The sequence below is a fragment of the Suncus etruscus genome, chromosome 14, assembly GCF_024139225.1.
Source record: "Suncus etruscus isolate mSunEtr1 chromosome 14, mSunEtr1.pri.cur, whole genome shotgun sequence".
Classification (NCBI taxonomy): domain Eukaryota; kingdom Metazoa; phylum Chordata; class Mammalia; order Eulipotyphla; family Soricidae; genus Suncus; species Suncus etruscus.
The window spans coordinates 67296928-67320870 of NC_064861.1; the positions used below are offsets into that span (position 1 = coordinate 67296928).

At 45.0% G+C, this 23943-nt stretch overlaps 1 protein-coding gene across 1 annotated transcript in view; it reads left to right on the forward strand.

Annotated features, from left to right (window-relative positions):
• The window catches only part of HYDIN (HYDIN axonemal central pair apparatus protein), a 263378-nt gene that overhangs the window by 153522 nt on the left and 85913 nt on the right, over positions 1–23943 (forward strand). Inside the window, 4 exon segments of the mRNA XM_049786325.1 lie at positions 1217–1360; positions 7797–8110; positions 18618–18749; positions 19626–19707. Of these exon segments, the coding sequence (XP_049642282.1) occupies positions 1217–1360; positions 7797–8110; positions 18618–18749; positions 19626–19707 (672 nt within the window).

The window sequence follows — 23943 nt, forward strand, 5'->3', positions numbered from 1 at the left end:
TCTTAATTCCAAAGCAGTGGTGATGAAGGTGTGGTCTTCTGGAGACAGTTGGGGCCAGATAATGGGGCTCTCCTGAATGGGGTCACTGAGTGATCTCCTGAGTGGGATCCCACTCTCCTGAGTGGTACCTCATTCTAAGACTAGAGTGGGGAGAGATAAATGCTCTCAGTCATGCAAGGGCACAGTGAGAAGAAAGTCATCCACCAGCCAGGAAGACGCCCTCACAGATAACAGTTTTGCTGGGGCATTAACCATGGACTTCTCTATGTCCAGAGGTATGAGCCATAATGGTTTACAAAGTGCAAAACACCCCATTCTGTGAAGTTTATGGTAGCAGCCTAAATACCCTGGACACTGACCCCGTTCACTGGTCATTCAGAGCGGGGGTCTAGAAACTACACTACAAGGGGGCCATGTTGGACCCAGAAGCAGATGCAGATCCAAAAGAGGAATCAGACAGATTCAGTTATAAACAAGAAGAAAATCAAATCAGAACAATGGGACAGGAAACACAGCCCAGCATTGTTGGAAGATCCAAGCAGAGGTTGGAAGGAGAGCCCTCCTTGGGGGTCACAGGGAGCATCCTGGTGCCCCTGCCTCTAGCCAGGCACACAGGAAATAGGACGGCTTCATCAAAATGAGGGTAACCAGTCTGCCTGGAGACTTTCAACTCAGTATCCTTTTCTTATGTTTTCTCCAGTTTAAAAATTAAGTTTGACATGTCTAATAGAGTGACAAGACAATTCTAAATGCATTATCCCAGTGTTATCGGGGGAAATGGGGAGAAAGAGCAGCATTAGTCGGCTTAACAAGAAAAATATATTTGCAAATTGGAAATGTTGGCATGAAAGAACATTGTATAAGGAAGGATGTTCTCTGCATTATAATGATCCCTGCGCTCTCTAGGCACCACACACCCCTGGGACCCTGTCCACAGCCCTGAGGGGCTCCAAGGAGAAACCAGGTAACAGAGAAGGGAAAATCTAATGAGTGTTTCTGATGGAGATACGATCACTTTTAAGTAGTCAATCAGGTATTTCAAATGAGTTATCTAAGATGAGCTATTTAGAAATTATATGAAGAGGGAGCTAGGGATGGGGACAGTGATCAAAGGACACTAACTCAGCCAATCACAATGTATAAGGAAATTTTTGTTACAAAAATCTTACGGGACCAAGTGTAACTTGGCTTCTGTCCTCTTCTTCCTCATTCATAGACACCCAGCTGCATTCTGAAACCCGAGTACAAGCCCTTGGTCATGAAGAATGTTTCCAGCCTGCCTTTGAATGTTCTGCTTTCCTCCACTGGCCCCTTCTTCATCTGTGAGAATGATAAATCTCCACTGCCCATAACTCCTGAGGTAACTAACTCAATGCAGGGCAAGGGGGAGTGAGGAGGGGGAAAAGGCCATAAGTGAAAAAGGAAGAAAATTCTATCAAGACACTCCCTGGTTTCAGTCCAGTAAAATCAAATCCAAGAAACAGTGAGGAAAGAACACAGAAAATGTTTAGTGAATTTAAATGAATTCTATATTAATCAGGAAACCAATTCCTGATGTAACATGGTTATTCCAATAATTCTTTCCTTCCTACCTATTTCAATGCAGCTCCCCTTTCAGAAAAAAAAAAGCCTGCCAACAAGAAATTGGAATCATCTTTTCATGTATTTCTCTCCTTATCTCCAATCCAACCAAAACTTCACCCTGGTATAGTCAGTGTCCATGATTCTTTGTTGCAGTCACAGAGAGCAACGGTTATGGGAAGCAATGGTTACAGGGTTATGGGAAGGAAGGAGTGAAGAGCCAGGCCTCCCTGTTCTCAGCCTGTGAATCTGGGGAGATAGAGGATAGAGGAGAGACAGAAGGATAAACAAGACAGTGTCAGAGGAGGGAGCCCAAGATAGAAGGACCTTTATAGGGAAGCACACTTGGGGAGGTGCCTCCATGGGAGATGAGGCACCAGTGTGTGGTCAGAGGGTATTTCAGACCATTTTTGCAGTTGTAAATTGAGCTGCCATCTACCTCTGTTGCTTCCTATCAAAAACTTCATAGGACTCATTCAAGTATGAGTTGAGGAAAAGCAAAGCTAAAATCCCTGAATGGAGAAATAAATGGAGGAGATCAAGGGAAGCAAGAAGCAACAGAAACCAGCCCAGTAGGAAACTGGCTAAGGAAGACCAAGCATAACATCCTCTGCTATCTCAGAGAGGTTTCTAGACTAAGTTTGTGCCCCCAGGGAGATGTAAGTGTCCAAAGATGATGAAGACTGAACTCAAACTCTCAGAGCAGAAGGAAAGGTGAAAATGTGCCATAAGGCATGATTCAGTAAGGCATGTATGTAAACAACAATCCAACTTCATGACTAATCTTAGAAGGGATACAAGCTCAAACTGCCAAAACTCATTAGTACAGTGGACCTTTTGGGGCTTAAAGTTCTGGGGCACCCTCAGGAGAAAGGTGGGCTGAGTCCCCAGCTTGCCAAAGCCACACCCACATTTATTCATAGCCATGCAAGTGGTCCAACCTCACTGCTTCAAGACTGATTTCTCAGAGACACCAAGCTGACAAAAATTCAAGATACACCAGTTTTCTAGTTGAAAACTCTTGGGTCTTCTTGAAATGAGGATGGGTGCCCTTCCATCACCATCACCTCCCCACCTTATACTGCTGGAAGCCCTAGCAGCCACACTCACATCCTGCAGTCACTGCCATGTAAGCAGTGGCCGAGCTTTAAAACTTCGCCACTAATCTCAGAAGAGCCACCAGGCAAGCCAAACCACTGAAACTCAGTGGTCCATTTCTACAGATCCTGGACTTCCTAGAACACACATACAACACCTCCAAATTTTACAATACTGACAGCCCAGTAGGAGCAAACCAAGTTACATGGGAAAGTAGCATAGAAGCCAACTAAGCAGAATAAACAATAATATAAAACAATAATATAGAAGGCTCAACTAACAACAATTTAGTAAACCCTCTGACTTTAATGATCCCATGTGAGATATAACAACTTTCACAAATTTTCTTTTATTGAAGTATTTTTTATAATTTGATAATTTTTATAATTATATAGATATAATTTCTATCTATTTTGTTCTAACAAGGTTCAAAAGTACATTATTTTGTGCATGCTAAAGGGTCAAGGGTGAGTAGGAAACTGGGGAAAATAGTGGTGGGAAGGTCACACTGGTGGTGGAATTAGTGTTGGAACATTGAACACCTGAAATAACTGTATGATGAACAGCTTTGTAAGCTATAGTATTTAAATAGAGTTTAAAAAATATTTTAAGTATAGATGAAACCCAGAGCAATAAAGCAAAGGAAAGCAAAAATGGGTACAACCAAGAAACAAAAGATTTAAACAAGTTTTAGAAAATGCAATAAGGATGTGACTCAGTTAACAAAATTCAAAAACTAAATAAATAAACTAAAAGACCCAGTATCTTAAAAAATTTTCCAGTGAGACTATACATATGTGGGAGTCCTTTAGCCCCAGACAACAAGGGGCAAAAGAGGTGCTAAAAATAGAGGTGTTCTGTGTGTACCCAACAGCTGTCCCACTGACTCAACTATAAAACCCAGGAGAGACTGCAGAAAGATTTGTTCTTCCCTGAGAAATGGATCAAAATATCAGAGGAAATTTTCCATTTCTGAAGTGGATTCTGGCACTGCCAGAATAATCCTAGGTATCTAGGATATGTCTACCACCTGGTCTTCCATTCCCTCTCTACTCAAGGAAACTACTCTGTTAACCAGCCCTACTAGAAGAATTGACAACTGTTGGTCTATCTGTTGTGGGTAGAAGCCAGGATGGAGCATCCTTAATTGTACATATAACTTTAATAAAGGCACACATATAATTTTCTATCTAGAAACCAACAAGAGAAACGTCAAAAATCCAATAGAAAATAATAGGCAAAGGCAATGAAGAGTTTGGAAAGGAAGGAAGGAAGGAAGGAAGGAAGGAAGGAAGGAAGGAAGGAAGGAAGGAAGGAAGGAAGGAAGGAAGGAAGGAAGGAAGGAAGGAAGGAAGGAAGGAAGGAAGGAAGAAGGAAGGAAGGAAGGAAAAGGAAGGAAGGAAAAGGAAGGAAGGAAGGAAGGAAGGAAGGAAGGAAAAGGAAGGAAGGAAGGAAGGAAAAGGAAGGAAGGAAGGAAGGAAGGAAGGAAGGAAGGAAGGAAAAGGAAGGAAGGAAGGAAGGAAAAAAGGAAGGAAGGAAGGAAGGAAGGAAAAGGAAGGAAGGAAGGAAAAGGAAGGAAGGAAGGAAGGAGGAAGGAAGGAAGGAAGGAAAGAAAGAAAATGTTTCTTGATATACTTTTTAAAAACCACAGCTCTACTTTAATGATATTTAAATAAATGCAAATTCAAATTGCTTGAAAACAGTATTTTTTTCCAATTTGGCAAAGTGCAGAAGTTGGATACAGCTCTGTATAGGGGTGATCTCGTGAAGAGTGGGGGTGGGTTTTACACTGAAGACAATATGTCAGCAGCATTCAGCACTTTCCTCATTCATACCCCTGACGTGCGTGGTCACTCACTCCTAGGAATTTTTCTACAGACTTAGATACACTATAAGGGGGACGTCTGTATGAAGATATTCATTGTAATGGAGCTTATAGGAACAAAAGATTGGAGCTGGTATCCTTCAAACAGAAATGGGTTAAATAAATGATGACAAATTTTATGCTGTAATAAAATGTAGCAATTAAAAAGAATGAGATAGATCTATAAATACTGAAAGTAGCTTCCCAGTGACAAAGCAAAATGAAAACAATAGCGTAGTTTATATCAATGCTGTATAGCAAAGGAATTCCTATAAGAATCTGATTTTTATATCCATGTAATATCCCTTCAAGAGTAGGAAGGATGTTCGCTCCTTTGGGGAGAGGCAGTAACTCGGGGATTGGGTAAAATATAGGAAGATGGACACAAAACTGACTTTTCTTTTTGTTATTCTGGCTTTTCAAGCATGTAAATGAACTGTTTGGAAACTTTTTCTCTTTAACTAAGGCTACTTCTTGTCTTGGCACAATATTCCATGATGGGGGCCTCACTTCCTGAAGTTACTGGTCACCAAAGACTCCAAGAAGAAACCCATCAGGGAAGACCCTAACCTCAGCCGCCTCCACAGCAATGCTAGTGTCTGATGCCAGTGCAGCAGTAGTTGCCTTGTGCAAAAGAGAGTGGGACCCAGGAAACTTTTACAACCAGCCAAATTGCCCTTTGAGCAGAACATTAAAAACACAGACACTCTCAGGATGCAAGATATCAATGGCTACAGTGCTCACACACCCTCAGGTTGACCAATGAAATACAACCACCTTGAAGGACACCAAATATAACTCTTAGAAGGTTGAAGGGGGAAGGCCCTAAGAGGCACTGAGTTTGTTGGAAGGCACAGGGGTCTCAAACTCGCGGCCAGCGGGCCACAAACGGCCCTCCGTACAACATTTTGTGGCCCTGCCCTAGAGGAATCTTTTTTTGTTTTGTTTTGTTTTGTTTTAGTTGTTTGGGTCACACCCCCCAATGTTCAAGGCTTACTACTGACTTTGTACTCAAGGATCACCCTGACTTTGCCTCCTGCGGCCCCCAGGTAAATTGAGTTTGAGACCCGTGGCTTAAAAGATCTGATCTCAGGGCTGCAGCGATAGCGGGTGATAGCTGGAGTGATGCATTTGCCTTGCATGGATCAACCTGGCTTTGATCCCTTTCATTCCATATGGTCTCCTAAGCCTGCCATGAGGAATTCCTGAGCACTGCTGGGTATGACAAAAGAAAAAAAAAGAGCAGAATATTTTAAACCTTGACTTCTTCAAGCAACTCTCTAAATAACAAAATTCATGAGGCAGCGGCAGCGGAAGCAGCTGATCTCATTCTCTTTTCTAGCCGGAAGTCAATAAGATATTATTGATGCTGCTTCATGCATAGACATCTCTTTTTCTTGAACATAAAGGGATAATAGTGGTGTTTACATCTCATAGAGTGTGTGCCAGCCACTGCTCGAGCAGCTCTTGTAGATTTTAACTCATTCGATTCTCTTGAAAAAACAAAACTTATTACCCCATTTTAAAGATGGAGGAATTGAGGCCTGGGAGATGCAGTGACTTTGGCTGAGTCTAGCGAATAGCACATGGCCATCAGAATGTGAACCCAACAGTGTAACTCAGAGCCCTTAAGTATAGGGTTAATAGCTCTTGTGTGGGAAACATTTTCAGTGTTGGTTTGATTTACTGAGAAATATGCAAACCATTTCTTTAATCAACAAGTCTTTGTACAAAAACAAAATTAGCCATCCATTACATTTGGACTAAAGTGTGTCCCATGTGGGTATCTCTGATTTCCTCCTGGTGCTTTTCTGTGCATAATGTACATTTGTGAATTTGTATCATTTCTGCAAAAAATAACAGTCCATGAGGGAAATGGGGAAGGAATTAAAGTGGGTCTGCAGAGGAGACAAATATCCAGCATCGCCTGACAAGAGCTGGGTACCATGGTCAGCACCAACCCAAGCCCCTCTCTGACTCCTGAGTGAGTGGTGGGTTCTATCAGCTGAGAGGAGCACCTTGACTCAGTTCACAGGGGACTGTCTAGACAGAGCCTCTGTGTGCCCTCCTCAGACTGCCTCGGGGCCCTGGCTGCAAAAGCCTAAGGCAATTTTCAGACCCGTTAAATATCAACGTTGAGCAGTTCCTGAAAATGTCAGCTCCTGGCTAAATTTTCTGTGGGCAGGTTCCCCTGTGTGTCACTATGTTTTTGGTTCCTTGGCATCAAGGAACACATAAGGGTTTAAACCCAAATAGAAGAAACAGAATCCACTGAATAAATTGCACAGCAGTGGAGTGCCATTTTAAATTGGAGAGAGAGAGAGAGAGTGAGAGAGAGAGAGAAAGAGAGAGAAGAGAGGAGAGAAAGAGAGAGAGGGGAGAAGAGCGGAGAGAGAGTGAGAGAGAAAGAGAATGAGAGAGAGAGACAGAGAGAGAGAGAGAGAGAGAGAGAGAGAGAGAGAGAGAGAATGGGCCATCAGTGAGGCTGGCCTGAAAGCGAAAACTGCAGGAGTTAAGAGGGAGAGGAAGTGAACTCTTCTGAGTCACCTTCTCTGTTGCTACTGCTTTAGAAGACCCATTTGTCTAGGAGAAACCATTTACCACTGAATTTCTTTTTAGGTACAAGGATTTTGTAGTAACTATTCATCGTAGATGTTCCCTGGACAGTGCCTTTCTCCTGCGACCTCACAGGAGGTCACAAAATTACTCTGCAAAATCACTTGTTTTGAGCCAGAGAGATAGTTTAGAATGATAGGTGCTTGCTTTGCATGCAGCCAAGTCGGATTCTATCTCAGGTAATGCCTATGTTCTCCTAAGCACAGAGCTAGAAATCAGCCCTGAGCACTGCTAAGGATGATCCAAATTCCAACCCTACACACACACAACACAACACAACACAACACAACACAACATACACAAATTGCTTCTTTCAAATAATTCCTCTCCAGATATCCTTGTTTTTATCTTCACTTAATAAAACATGCACACATGTGCAGACACATTAATACAAGGATTTCAGTATCTACAGAGACCACTATGTCCAAGTGTGGACCTGTAATTGTGAATGAGCCAAATGTGGATAGCTGCATAGTTAACGTAGACTATAATGGACGTCTAATATGGACATCTAATATGGACGTCTGTCTGTATGTTCCCATGTGTTCATAAATATGAGTGAACGTGGCCTATTTCATGTCTCAGGTTGACAGCACATAGTGCACAGGTCAATAACTTCCAGTGTGCTTGTCCATAGCCTATTCTACTTGGCCCTGAGGAGAAAAAAAGCCTGCTGATCAAGTTCAACCCTTCCTTCAAAACTGACTTGAACAACTGGGTGTCAGAGGAAATTCTGTTCATCAAGTACCTAGAGCATCCCCAGGTGGACTGCGTGAGTCTGCGCGGGGAAGTGTGCTACCCCAACCTCATCTTTGAGAGCACGGATGTGAACTTCGGCTGCATCCTGAACGACACAGAGGTCATCCGCTACGTTACCATCACCAACAGCAGCCCCTTGCCAGTCAAGTTCCGATGGTTCTTCCTGGTGGATGACAAGGAAAAGCACATCAGGTACCAGCCCCACTCCACTGAGGCCTCTTAGCACTGCCCCTGCTGCTCACCCACACCCCACTCCCTCCCTGGCTTCTGCCTCCTGTTGTGTTTGCTTCTTTGGCCCATCCCGGGCAGGAGGAACAGAGAGACTTCAATCCCAATCAGGCCTTGATGAGTCTATCACAGTCCAGGTCCCTGGCATGTTTCTGAGTAGGACTCACAAGCCTGCTGCCTCCATTTTTAACCTTGTTGGTTCCTTAGTCATAGGAAAATAAAATCTTGGAAAAAGGCTTCAGAATAAGCCTTTCATCCCTTCCTTTATGACTTTTGTAGGATTCTGCAGGGACACCCTGTGAGGGTTCCACTTCTTTTGGCTGATGGGGCTGCCTGTCCCCACTCCCACATGCCTGTGCTGACAGCAACAGGAGCTGGGGAGCACCACAGGGGCAGCTGACTTGGGCAGCCTAGGTGTTTAGCAAGTCTCCCCTGTTCAGTTAGCACAGCACCCATCAAAGCCTAATCATAAGTTAATCTGGAAGCTTAAGAAACTTGCTAAACTGGTGCCAGAGCCATAGCACAGCATGGAGGACATTTGCCTTTCATGTAGCCAACCCATGGTCAATCCCCATGATCCCATATGATTCCCCCCCTGCCAGGAATAATTTCTAAGCCCAGAGCCAGAAGTAACTCCTGAATGCTGCTAGGTGGCCCCAAAAACAAACAAAATATGTTCCTAAGCAACCTGTCAGGGTCAGGCTAGCACCTTTCCAACCAGGTTAGGGCTGCAGATTAGGCTCTTACTGTTTGGTCAAGTTCTGTTCTGCACACCGAGGGTACAGCATCCTTTCAAAACTGGGGGTCTCATTGCTCTTCACACAGTTCTCCCCTTGTGTGCCCCGCCACCACCCCCCTTTTCTTCCCTTCCTTTCCCAGCCTGTTTCCATGGAAACGCAGCCTGCCAGGCCGTCTGCTAGACTAATGATGACCGAAGTGGAAGCGCTTGGGCCACAGGCCTGCATGGCCGATGCCAAGGACTGTTTCGGTCGGGGGGAACATTTAAAATAATTATGGAGAAATTAGCCATCCCAGCCTAATGAGCTTCAAACATGAGATTTGGTGAAGTTATTCTGGTGTAACACGGCTAAATGAATCCATTCCCTCTGAGAGAGAGGGACATGCTTTATTTTTTATTTTCAAGAGGCTATGCCCATAATCAGACTAATGACATTTGGAAAGTGTGTTTGGCCAATACTGAAAGAGAAGCACTTAAATTTTTTTTTAAGTTTAAGCATGCGTGAAGTCACATTTTCTTTCCTCAGTATTTTCCTGTTTCCTGATAGTAAGCCTTGGTGGCTGCTAAATCATCCGTTCATTTAGTCATTCAGAAAACGGTTGTTTAGGGCATGGCTAGGCTTGAGGCAAGGGGTAGTGAGGGAACAGGTTATGTGCCTGGCTCTGAGGGGAGCCAGCAGAGAGGTGGGGTGGGAGAGACATTGAGGTGGGAAGAACTGCCCTGAGAAACACAAATAGAGAAGCCATAAAGCACCCTAAGGGGCAAAGAAGGACCTTGCTGACAGTCAAGAGCCCCATATTAAATCTGCCAAGGCCAGATCCCTGTGCCTCAGGCCAGACCCCACGTGAACTTCTCTCTTGATACACAAGGGCTACCTCCTCTGGCCACTGGGTAATGTGTGGCTTGCCCACAGACCTGCGCCCATGTGCCCAGGAAGAAAATGTGAATCCTTGTCTCAGAAATTAGCCACAGCCTGGGCCTGCCTCCATGGCCTCAGAGTGCCTAGATAGGGATAAGGCCTCCATCCTAATAGGAGCATGTATGGGACAGGCCAGACCAGATGTGTGAGTGAATGTGTGGAACCCCTGGTGCCCTCGGGAAGGTAGGGAGACTCTCAGGCAGTGGTGAGAGAATGAAGCCCCACAGAGCAGGGTCACAGCAGCCCCTCAGGCCAGTCGCCTGACTCCTGGCTTAACGACATGCTCCTGCCTTCTTGTGTCTACCAGCTACTCAGGAGCACATGGGGTCCCCCAGGCTCTGTTCTTCCTGTGCAGCCCCACCTGGGTACCTTCCTGATGTCGCCTTCTGAGGACGCTGCCTCTTGCAGGTCCCCACATGATTCCTGTCCAAGACCCCCACAGGAGACCCCATCCCTTTGCCTTCCCCCTTCTGCCCCCTGCAGCCGGGAATTGCATCTGTGTCTGGATAAATACCAGATTCTGACCTCTTTCCCCTCAAATCTGAGTCTAGCTTCTAAACACTCCCAGCCCCATTTCTGCCACTGTCACCCTTCATCGCTCAGCACTATGACAGTCCCTGATGGTCACTTGCCCCCACAAATCCCCCCCTCCCCTCACATGCAGCCAGTGACAAGACATCGCCAGTACAACTTTCATCCTTTGGTGCCCACCAGCCTCTGTAAGAGCAAACATCATCTGCTGGCTGTTCTAGAAGGTTCCTAAAAGCTATTTCCAGCTCTTGCAATTTGTCCCTTCTCTGTTCCTTGCCCCCTGTAACACCCACCTCTTTAGCCAACTCACCTGTCCAGCTGCTCTTTGCTGCTTTCTAAAAAAGTGGAGCCCCAGTTTTTTTGGGTACAGAGCCGCACCAGATCTACTACACACAGTGGAGCCTCATTCCTTGGCACTCCGCTCACACTTGCAACCACAGCTTCTGCCCCACTTCCCTGGGAGGCTAGCACACATGTCCTTGTCACCTGCATGCACATTCCTGTCGTCACCACCACCACCACCACAGGACCCAGCCCTAGGCATCCTGTCTCTGGGCAATGAGGAGACAGGGTAGAGAAGAGGTGGGCTGTGCCTGCCCAGGTGGTGGCAGAGGCCTGTCCTAGTGGCTAAATGTTTCTTTCCCATGGGGCTGGTGAGGTGGCGCTAGAGGTAAGGTGTCTGCCTTGCAAGCGCTAGCCAAGGAAGGACCACGGTTCGATCCCCCGGCATCCCATATGGTCCCCCCAAGCCAGGAGCAATTTCTGAGCGCTTAGCCAGGAGTAACCCCTGAGCATCAAACGGGTGTGGCTCAAAAAAACCAATAAATAAATGTTTCTTTCCTGATGCACCTGGCAAGACTCAAAGGAAGGGATCAAGTAAAAATATCACCTTGAAGAGAAGAAAAAAAAAAAATCACACCACTTGCCCTTCAGACAGTGACTTAGATTCCCTCTGGGCAGGGCGTCAGTGGAGCATGACCCACAGCTAAAGGTCACTTTCCTCCTCCTCCTTCCTTTCTCTCCTGTTAAAGCATGTCTGAGCCTCACAACAGGACACCAGACTGCAGTGAGGGACTGCTTTCCCTTTCCCTAGGCCACCCCACACTCCTGTCTGGCCAGTTACGTGTACATGTGTGTGTTGTGCACATATATGAGTGTTATGCATGCATGCTGTGTGAGTTGGCTATGTGCTCATGTGTCTACATGTGTATGTCTGTTGTGCCTGCACACTTTGTGTTAAGTGGGTGTCTGTGTGCATCTGTGTACACGTAAGCGTGTGTGTGCATGTATCCATGCATGAATGTGTGTGGCACTTGCTGGTGTGCCAGTTCTGGCTGAGACATTCAGAGCATCTTTCCCATGAACCATGCCTGCATGTCCCTAATCCAGCCCCACTATCACATCTCAGTGACAAGGTGCAGTGCGCCGCCCTCCCCCAACACCTGTGTGGCCAACTGTCAGCTGGGGTTCTGGTTCAGAAGGGCTCTGAGCCCCCTCGGAGGATGAGCCCAGAGGGCCTGGGAAAAAGCAACCCATGGTGATGTTCACACACACACACACACACACACACACACACACACACACACACACACACACCATGTCTCTGTGAGTGGAAGAACCCAAGCCACCACTGCTGGGGTGTCTCCACTGCCGGAGAGATAGCATGGAGGTAAGGAGTTTGCCTTGCATGCAGAAGGACTGTGGTTCAAATCCCGGCATCCCATATGGTCCCCCGAGCCTGCCAGGAGCAATTTCTGAGCATAGAGCCAGGAGTAACCCCTGAGCACTGCCGGGTGTGACCCAAAACAAAAAAATAAATCTTTACCCTGAGTTCAGACCTGAGCACAGGTCAAGCATTTCTCAGCACTGATTAGGCTCCAGGCCCAAGGCAGATGATAACTAAACCTGTGGTGGCCTTTGGGGACCTCTGCTCACACTCCCATTGGTTTCTCAGAGATGCACTTTCTTTTTTTGGGGGGGGGGTTGGTTTTTGGGCCACACCCAGCGGTGCTCAGGGGTTACTCCTGGCTGTCTGCTCAGAAATAGCTCCTGGCAGGCACGGGAGACCATAAGGGACACCTGGATTCGAACCAACCACCTCTGGTCCTGGATCAGCTGCTTGCAAGGCAAACGCCGCTGTGCTATCTCTCCAGGCCCAGAGATGCACTTTCACCAGCTTCACCTACCATGGTCATCATTGGGGGGGTTGGGGAAGGGTTAGGCAGTGAAGAGGCGAGGGCTTCCTTTTATAGGACTTCCTTTTCTGTGCATGATTTCCTTATTCCTAGGTTTCTGTTACCCTACAACTAGGACTTCTCTGAGATGTAGCCTGAGCTATGGGGCGGCCCTACCAGGGGACACCACTATTCTAGATTTCATTTCTCTCCCTAAGCCCTAAGGGAGTTGCCCAGTGGACTGGAGGAAGGGGGATGGTGTGTTTGCTGGAATGTTTCTCAACTCAAACTATTTTTTTAAATGAACATATTGGCTCATATAATAGAAAATGTCTAGTGTGGGACTTTAGGCACAGTTTGACCCAGGACTCAGAAACTGCCCTGTACCTGGAACCTCTACCCTGCCATCTCCGCCTTCTTCTACTCTGGCTCCTTTCTCAGTTGGCCTCTTCATGCTCATCTACTGCCTTTTCTTAGTCCAGGTGTAAAACTGGAGGGGATAGGGCAGAGCCTCTTTTTCTGAAGTAACATCTGGAAGATGGTTTGCAGCTACTCAGTGGCTCTGGTTGATTTCTCGGTCCATCCCTGAACCATGACTGAGGACCTCAGAGACCACACCACCACCACCACCACCACTTCGAGTGAGGTTGAACCTTTGAGAGGAAAGAAGTGGAAAGTGCCAGGCAGAGAAAGGAGGTGGGTTGTAGGTCTGCTGAGAGAATAGCTGCCCACTGATATGACCACCAAAGCCTACCTATGTTCTCCTCTGATCATGAAGCTTGGTACCAGCTGCTTGGAAGAGCCCCCAAGAGACAAGGCCATCTTAGCAGTGTTCCATGGACTATGGAGCTGGAGATCTCCAACTCTGGAAAAGCCCCACCTGTATCTCAACCACCCATCGCTGGCTCTTTCGGCACATTCAGCCTCTCCTGGTTCTTCAGCTCCCGGTGTGACTGAGGAAAGTCTCCAGTCATTAGAGCATAGAACCAGCTGCCAGAGAGTGTAAGAAGATTCACATCTTGATTAGTGAGCAAATCCTCTTTAGCTCCATCTTCAGTAAAGAGGTGATCAACAAAGCACAGGAGAGACCTGTCACTCTGATCCACAGCCATCAAGGCACATGTGAGCTTTTTGATGTGAGCCGGGCCTAGGGCTGCCTCTATCATGAGTCTTCATTCAGAGTCTTTAGCACTGAGCAGTTGGATTAGCTCTGGGTATGCTGGCAGAATTTCTTGGATGTCTTTGTCTTGAAAGCTCCAGGAGAACTGTTATTAGTTTGGATTCATTTGCTAGGGTGGCCTAAAGAAAGTGCCTTGACTGGAAGGCAAAAACAGCAGAAATTGTTCTTTCTCATAGTTCTCAAAGTTGGAAGCCTGTAACCAGAGTTTTTGGCAGGGCATGCCCCTCCCAACTCAGGAGGATGCGGCTGTTCCAAAGGTCCCCTCTTGGCTACCGTGGGCTCTTCTGTCTGTGTCTACCATGACACCCTTCCTCCTTCTATAGGTGATTCGCCACAGCCGAATCATTCCCCGGATGCCCACCTGGGTTGTTCTTGGAGGCTTGTTCTTGTTCTTGGAGGCTGACTATTCAACCCAGTGCATGCAGTGCTTCAGAAAAAAAATATTTTTAAGAGAATTATCAAATATATGAGGGAACATTTGAAGAGTTTAAAGATCCTATTACAAAAAACCCATAATATGCTAGGACAACTTACCAAAACTAACTCCAAAAAATAAATAAATAAATAAATGTGTAACCATTGAAGGAATTTAGCATCTCAAATGTCTCTTCTAAATCACTAAGTCCTGCTAGTTACAGCAAGTTCTTCCAAGCACTCAAGGTATAAATAATTCCAAACTTACACCAATTCTCTACAGGGAAAAATTATGAAGAAAATATTACCCAATTCATCTTATGAAACAAATTTAATCATCATACTAAAACTCATTAAGCCAGGTCAGAGACATAAATATTTCAGGCTATTCTCACTCATTAATTCAAAAATATAAATGCAAAATATTCACCAGAATATTAGCAAACTGAACCCAGCAAAGGATAAAAAAGGCAGGTCACCATCAAGCTTGGTTCATCTCAGGAATGCCAGATTGGTTCCATAGAAAAAAAATCAAATAATTTCATTTACCACATTAAAGTGCAAAAAGCATATGGGCATCTCAATAGACTAAGAAAGGCTATATTCAATAAAACTAAATAACTGTCTATGGAAAATTCCTAACCCAATCAAGGATAACTTGAGAAAGCTCTAAAATGTTTCATCATCTCCTTTTAAAATCAGAAACAAAAAAAGAGTGGCATTTCTATTCAGCAATTTACTTAGGATTTCAGCCAGCATCGGGAGATATGAAAATAAATTAAAGGGACCATTTTGGAAAGGAAGAAATAAAAACTGCCATGTTATCACTAGCAACTTAGAAAATTCAAAACAATCTACAGGCAAACTATGAGAATTAGCAGAAGAATTTAGTGAGCATGACAAATCCCTAAGTTATTAAGTCAATTTTAAATCTGAATAGTAACAACAAATAGGAAATAGGATGCAGTTTTTTAAATGTCCATAGGAGTATAGCTAATGAAAACCAGCAAGGTATTTGCATATAAAATACATGTACTGAGGCCAGAGCAATAGTACAGCAGGTAGGGCATTATCTTGCATGTGGCTGAATGAGTTTGATCCCTGGCATCTGTTATGGTCCCCCAGCACCACCAGGAGTTATCCCTGACTGAAAAGCCAGGAATAAGCCTTAAAAAAGTGTATTTTGTGTATTTTGTAGCTCCAAAAATAAAGTTATCAAACCTTATTAAGGCAAGAACTGAAGAGATCATACAGAGTTTAAGGTCCTTGTACACAGCTGACCCTGGTTAGATCCCTGGCACTACATATGGTCCCCTGAGTAACACCGGAGTGATCTCTGAGCACAGAGCCAGCAATTATCCCTAAGCACCACTAAGTGTAACTCAAAAATCAAAAAGATTAAAATCATTTAGAAACATCTAAATACGGAATGATATATACTATGTTCTTTTATTTAAAAGATCAACCTGGCCAAAAAAAAAAAATACTATCTTGCCACCCCAAAATGAACTACAGTATCATTTTAGTCAAAATTCCAGTAGAGAGCTGGGGTACAACAGCAAAGTGTTTGCCTTGCACACAACCAACCTGGGCTTGTTCCCCCCCCCCCCATCCCATATGGTCCCCTGTGAACCGCCAGGAGTAATTCCTAAGTACAGAGCCAGGAGTAAACCCCAAACACAGCCAGGCATGCCCCCACCCAAAAAAAGAAAAAAATATTTGGAGGAAGAAGAATCATGTACGACCCATAAAGATGTTCCCCCTTGTTAGTAATCTTAAGAATGGAACTCTCTTTCTCTGTTGTCTGTGGCTGCTCAAGCTCTACTGAAATCGTTGCCTCTCTCTTACAGTCCTCTACTCACTCAGTGTCTCCAAGCCCCTTACACCTCTGTCTTCACAGCAAGTGGTGCCCATTGCAGAAGGCCCTTTTTGCATCCTCTTGCTGTGAAAGCACCAGCACTGTACAAGGCAACCAGAAGAACATGCCACCCTCCCTCCTTGCCCCAGTGCTCTCAACCTCTCTAGAAGTATCTTCTCTGACCAAAGGCCCAGTTGAGGCCCTTTCAGACTTCATATATCCTTTTGACTGAGAGATTTCACCCACCACGCCACAGTGTCCATAGCAAAAAGACATGCAGCATAAAGATGGACTGAAGCCCTGTGTCTCATCATCACCCCATCAGATAGAGGACAGCCTGAGTAACAAGGAGCCACTCCTGGGAGGCTTGCATCTCCCAGGTACCAACAAACCTGCTAATAGTGTGTTTCTACAATCTCTGGAATGCTCTGAGAGAGGATCTCTGCCAGCGTCCCTACCAGACCACTTAGGAACTCACACACACAAAGCTATGCAGGCCCAGCGAAACCATCACACTCACCTCTGGCCCTAATGGAGCATTTGTAAGTCATCTCTCAGGTTCGACCTGTCCAAATTCCCACCTTTGTAGGACAGCCTTTGTAAATGAGAGCCAAGGCTCTGAAGGAGGCCTTCAAAGGGAAAGAGCCACAGGCTCTTGTCAGGGGCCACTTAAAGGTGGCCTGCACATCAGGGACCAATGTGTAGATGTGCTGTGTATGTTGTTCTGTCGATACTTGAATTACTCCATCGATACATGAATTGGGCTGTTTTTCATTCCATCTCTGAGTGCTGTGAAACTTTGGGGGGTTTCTTTTATGTGATCATTGAAGAAATCTGGTTGCTTTATTCTACATAAATTGGCTGTGTCCATTATGAGCAGAGGCGTCCACCACTCTGGTGCTCAGGGGATGCTGTTGTCTCCTAGAAATGGGCCACGGAGCAGCCTCTGCCTTTGCCTGAGTGCCCAGGGGGAGCCAGCTGCCTGCTTCATTTGGGAGCTGATTTTTAGGAAGAGAGAGAGCTCATCTCATTTGATATATCCAGGAGTTAGTATTAATTAAAATCCCCCCAAAGCTCACCAGTTCTCCTGAAAGGCAACATGTGAAGAAAATGCCCTAAAAAAAATCCTGTTTTGAAGGTATTTCTAAGGTGCTTTGAAGCTGTAGATAGGGGCGCTTCGGGCCCACCTGTGGGGCGACCTCGCTGAGCATGGAGCTGTGGGGCCACCTTCTGGTACGTCCGGAGAAGTGGCCGTGTTGGCCGAACGCCCGGCAGTGTTAGGGATGCCTCCCTCTAACTCCTCACCAGACAGCCACACACTTTGGGCAAATCTGTTTGTTAGGTGTGGTCCTTCTCTGTTTTTAGAGGAAATCAGAACATATCCCTTCCTCCCCACGAAAGGGTCTAGAGTCTAGGCTTCACAATTCCTCTTCTTAAGCTTGAATCCAGTTACTTCCTCCATAGTTTGGAGTTCGGTTTGGGGGTCACACCCAGCAATGCCCCTGGCTTTGTACTCTATTAGAGAAGAGGGAAACCCTCCTTGTAGTTTCTTGGAAATCATGTTGTGCTGAGGATGGAACTTGGGCTTCCTATATGCACGGGGCACACATTCCAGCCCTTGAGCTCTGTCTCTCCAGCGCCCAGTCTGACATTGGCTCATGCCTCCTGTGGATCCATCTGGTTGGCAGCTCTATCACTTTGCCCCGCTCCTTCATTTGCTTCCAAAGATGCCCCCACTTCCTGACTGTCCAGGTGTCTTTGTCATTCTGGGTGTTGTTTTCCTCAGGTTTGGACTCACTCCCTGGGGCTGTGTATCTGTTTTGTAGAGGTTCCCATTTGCTTTCATTTTTCTTCAGCACAGCGTCTGGGGGGGGGGTGCAAATGCCGTGTGAGACTTCTATCTGTGGGACAACAGCCAGGCCATTTCCCCACCCCATCCTGGCAGATGTCTTGGTCCATCTGGGGTGGTTTAATCACACTCCACATTGACCCCCTGCTAATTTCCACTGTCTCTAGCTATTTCCAGCCAAGTGAGAGCCCCAAATTAATTATCAGCCCCAGGTCTGAGCCATCACTTCCTGTTCCATAGCTAATCTGAAATTTGTCTGTGCATTCAACTCACCTGGGGATATTATTGAGGCAAAAATATATTCCTGACCTTCCCTGAGACTTACTGAGTCAGTATTCACCCATAAGTGGGTGGGTACAAGACTCTTAGTTTTTTTTTTTTTTTGTTTTTTTTTTTGGGTCACACCTGGCAGTGCTCAGGGGTTATTCCTGGCTCCAGGCTCAGAAATTGCTCCTGGCAGGCACAGGGGACCATATGGGGCGCCGGGATTCGAACCGATGACCTCCTGCATGAAAGGCAAACGCCTTACCTCCATGCTATCTCTCCGGCCCCAAGACTCTTAGTTTTAAGGAACCTTTTAGAACTGCCCAGCATGGCATCATGTCAACTCAAGGGAATGTCAGCTGGAGTCATCTGGTCTGCCTTAAGCCACATGGAAACTCAGAGATGAGGCTGGGATACATGAGAGAGACACACAATCCAAACATGGGTATAGGAACCTTTTTGAAGACAGTGAGATCCCAACCAAGACCCAAAGAGGGTAATACTGACTGCCAAGCCCTGCTGTGCACCTGTGCTTCTCCGCAGGTTTATGAGAAGCCCAGTGAAGCCTTACAGTGCCACCATGTCCCAGGCAGAGTCTGTGACAACCCCCTCAATCTGCTCCCAAGTCCTCCCCATACTTGACTGTGTGGATATCAACATCAATGACTACATCAAGTAAGTGCCAAGGCTTCAGCAAAATGAATTTTCAGAGCACTCTCCTCTCCACACTGACTTCATTTCTTTAGCCACTCATTCAAGTGTCATCACTTAATGCATTTGCCCCTAGACTGGGCCTCCAGGCTATAAAGCCAAGTCTGTAGCCTCCTGAGTCTTGAGGAGCCATGCCCTTCCCTTCAAATGGTCTTCTCCATCTTTCTAAAGCCTGCACCAATCAGAAAAGACTAGGACCATTGACCAAATATTAAACCCCTAAGAAAAAGTTCCATTGATGACTAAATTAACCTTGGACTCTGGAGACTTATCTTGCTATGTAGAAATAGTGGCACCTCTCAAAATTCCCTGTACATCAGTCATGGGCTGCCATGTCAACCATGACAGTGTTTATGAGTGAGAGAAGTAGAATGCCTAACTCGAATACAGGCAGAGGGTGTGGGTGAAGGGAGATGGGGTGCATTGGTGGTGGGAATGTTGCACTGCTAAAAAAAAGGGTAGTGTTCTTTTTGTGACTGAAGCTCAAGAATAGCCATGTTTGTAATCACAGTGTTTAAATAAAGATTAAAACCACTAGGTGATATCTCACATTAGTTGAGAATGGTTTGTATCAAAATGATTATAAATAACAACTACTAAAAAAAATGATGCCTATGGGAGAGGGACCAGTGTGATGCCTAAGACCACATGCTGGAGGCATGTAGGAGGCAGCGAGTAAGGCCCATTGTAATGACCTCTTGAGAAAGGCCCCCCTTGGGTGAGAATGCCACTTATTCTTTGGAGGACTGAGGAGGGGTTGAGGAGAGAAGGATGATGGCAGCAGAAGGTGGCATTGTTTCTCTCTGGTGAGTGATTCTCTACATCTCTTTAACTCCCCAGGACTATTCTTGTGGATGAAGAGATGGTGTCTGAAGAAAGAGAACTCAACAAGACTAAAGGGCCAGTGATAACAGTGTCAGAAGTATGGTTGCTTTATGGGATGGGTTGGCAAATCTCGGGCCCTTCCCCAAGAACATGGGCAGAGCCAGGACTGGGGAACAAGGGAACACCAGGGTAAATTGAGATGAAGCTGTGAACTTCTCCTGGGTCACTTCCTTCCCAGATACCCACAAAATCCACTTCTTAAAGCCATGGATACCTTATCAAATACATTCTCTATCATGGAAAATTCATGATCTCTAAAACTGGGTTATCTTGGACTCCCTCAACCCCTAGAGAGGCTACCAAAAGAGAAATGATTCCCTGTTCAAAAATCAGGGAACGCACACCCTAAATTTCTCCTAAACCCAGACTATGGGCTAAGGAAATTGTCAGATACAAAGTTTTTGCCATGGAGATGTTTTCTAGAACACTTTAGAAATAAGAGGAGAGGGGCTGGAGAGATAGCATGGAGGTAGGGGGTTTGCCTTGCATGCAGAAGGACAGTGGTTCGAATCCCGGCATCCCATATGGTCCTCCATGCCTGCCAGGAGCGATTTCTGAGCATAGAGCCAGGAGTAACCCCTGAGCACTGCCAGATGTGACCCAAAGACCAAATAATAATAATAATAATAATAATAATAATAATAATAATAAGAGAGTTTTGTTGATTTGTCATGCTAGTGTCTATCCTCCTTAAATAGTGCTTATCTCCATGGTGGTAGGGGATTCTCTCTTTAAGGGTAGGACTATGGATTTATGGATAAGACTATGGATTGGCATGACCACTATGGCATATGGTTGAACAATGGATCAAAAGTTTAGTGTGTAGGGGTCAGAGCAATAGCACAATAGGTTGGGCATTTACCTTGCATGTGGCTGAACTGGATTCAATACCCACATCCCATGTAGTCCTCTGAGCCTGCAAAGAGTACATAACCAGAAATATCCCTAAGCACTGCTAAATATGGCCCTAAAACAAAAAAAAAAAATGCAACTAAAATTTACCGAGCACTTAAATTCCTTAGACTTTTCTAAGCATCATTTTGGGTTTTGTGTATTAATAATATCTCAGCAACTCTGTGAGGTGGGCACTATTTTCTTTTTTCCATTTTACCAGTGAAGGAACCATCTGCCAAGCACCAGGGATTTTGGTGATCTGGCTTACTTTTAACCACTGTATTTATTCTGTCTCAAGTAGAGGTAGATTTGCATTTCTTGAATATCTCTAGAATAGAAGCATTACCATGGGAGAATTTTTTTATTTTGTTTTTCTATTTTGTTATATACTAAGGATGTAGGATTATGCTGATTCATAACACAATAAATGGTAGTTGAGTAAAAAGGATATAGCCAAGTGGGATGCAAAATAATCTAAGACCTGGGAAGTCAAGATATTTGTTTACCACATTCACATATTAAAGTTTTTCTAGATACCATTTTGAAATTGTGCCGTTATACCAGGTCCATGTATACCAGGTCACCTATTTTCATAAAACATTTTAATGATATTTATAAAGAAAATATAACCACATGGGTATGAATGCAGGACATATACACATATATAGACATAGACATTTATACACACAGAACACATATGCATACCAATCTGCAGTATAATCTAGTGGTTATAACATCTATTCCTCTGTGAAACTTGCTGGATTTTCCAAAATGTTTTCAAATGTTAATTCCTTACTTCTATGTAAAATGACACCCAGCTATTAGCTCAAAATAAAGGTGTTTCCCATCTTCCTCTTCCCTCTAAATCTCTCCTTTGATATGTAAAACCCCACCTGGATAGGTACTTTTGTCTCTCCCCCTTCCTTCTCCTGGTGAATTAGGAATTAGTTTAATAAGGAACGAGTTCTGCTTGGTGCTCAGATACCTCCAGGCACAGACATACTCTGTGTATCTTTCCTGACTGACTTGGTTTTATTTTGGTTTTTTTTTTTTTTCTGGCTTTTTGGCTTTTGGGCTTTTGGGCCACACCCGGCGGTGCTCGGGTTACTCCTGGCTGTCTGCTCGAAAATAGCTCCTGGCAGGCACGGGGGACCATATGGGACACCGGGATTCGAACCAACCACCTTTTTGGTCCTGGATCGGCTGCTTGCAAGGCAAACGCCGCTGTGCTATCTCTCTGGGCCCATTTTTTTTTTTCAATTTTTTTTTAACTTTTTTTTTCAGGCCACACCCGTTTGATGCTCAGGGGTTACTCCTGGCTTAGTGCTCAGAAATTGCCCCTGGCTTGAGGGGACCATATGGGACGCCGGGGGTCGAACCGAGGTCCTTCCTTGGCTAGCGCTTGCAAGGCAGATACCTTACCTCTAGCGCCACCTTGCCGGCCCCCTGACTTGGTTTTATAAATCCTTTACCTCTACCCTGCTTCTTCAAATCCATCTGCTTGGGGTTGGAGATGTGGTACCTGGGGTGATTTCACAACTAGTGGGTTTTATTTTACAACTGAACAGGAACCCAAGATCTAGGGACCCAAGAAGGCCCCAAAGATGGTGAGTGCCTTGACCCTCTGGTGGATTATCACCATGAAGGCCTCCTGGAAGTGGACTAAGTGTCCAGTACCCTTCACTGCCTTCACTGGAACATTACATAGCCCCTGCTCAGGTTTCAGTTGTAAAATAAATTTTCTGAGTTGTGAGATCACCCCACACACTGAATCAAGTGGACAGATCTGAAGAAGCAGGGTAGTGGCAAAGGATTAATAAACCAAGCCAGTCAGATTTGTGGAATCAGAGGCTTCTCCCTGTGGTGTCTCCTAGAGCACCAAGCCAGAACTCATTCTTTCTTTATTAAGTGAATTTCCAATTCACCAGGAGGGGGAAGTTGAGAGAGAGAGAGAGAGAGAGAGAGAGAGAGAGAGAGAGATCCAGATATGCTTTTACATAACAAAGGGAGAGATTTAAGGAAAGAGAAAGTTGAGGAATACCTTTGCTTTGGATTAACAGATGGGTGTTATCTTACACTTCTATATTTTTCAGCAATGTTTTACAATGCTAATTTTTTACTTCCATTTTTAAAGCTGAAATGACAACCAGAGAGATAATACAGTGAATAAAGCCTGGCAGATCCAATCCTCACCCTCTATATGGTCTCTTGACTACCAGGAGTGATTCCTAAGTATAGAGTCAGAAGTAGACCCTAGAGCAGTGATGGCTAACCTTTTTGATCCCGAGTGCCCAAACTGCCACACAATGCTCGGTCCTCCCAATGGTCAGTTAGGTCCTGTTGCTAGGTGAACTACAAAGCAGACACCGGCACACGCGCCACCCACCGTGCCGCATATCTTAATTGCGTACCTTTCGGCATGCCACTGCTAGCATGTGTGCCATCGGTTCGCCATTGAGGCCCTAGAGCATTGCCAAATGTGACCCCAAAATGAATAATAATAATAATAATAAATAGTAGTAGTAGTAATATTAATATTATTGTAACAATAAAATATCTGAAAATTCCAGCATCCATAGAAAAAATGCTACTAAAATTTTAGCAAACATTGACTCCCAGAGATTTCAGTATATGTAAAATCTCATAACATACACATGCTCTCATTTTCTTTTGTTTTTCTTTTTTGTTGAGTTGCCATGGCTTACAATAGTGTCAGTAATAGTTCCAGCAGTGTCAGCATCCTTCCACCATTGTCTCACAGTTGTTTCCCACCTACCACCAACTCTACCCCTTGGCAAGCTCAGTTCTGTGTGTTAACTCTCAAAGTCTGTTGCCATTGACCATAGGTTATTTCCTTATTATGCTTCCATATGCCCCACATACAAGTGACCTTATTCTGTATCTGTCCTCCTTCCTGCTGATTTCATTCAACAGGAAGCTCTCCAGAGCCATCCACATAGTTGTGAATTGCACCCCCTCATCTTTCATTACAGCTGAGTAGAATTGCATTGTGTAGACAGACCACAGTTTCTTTATCTACCCCTCAGTCCTTGTTACTTAGATTATTTCTGAATCTTGGCTATTATGAATAACACTGCACTGAGCACAAGAGTGACCCTTGTAGATACCAATGGGTGAAGTAACTGGATCTTATGGAAACTCTGTTCTCAAGTTTCAGAGAAGTCTCCATACTGTTTTCTACCCAGCAGCAAAGAAGGACTCCTTCTCTCTTCCTCACATCCCCACCAGCACTAGTTTTTACTCTTTCTCATGTGGTCCACTGGTGTCATATTTGTTGAGATTTGTATTTCCCTGCTAAAGAACATGCTCGGGTTCTTAGCTGTGACACATGAGAAGTGTGTATCCTTGTATGTGAGTG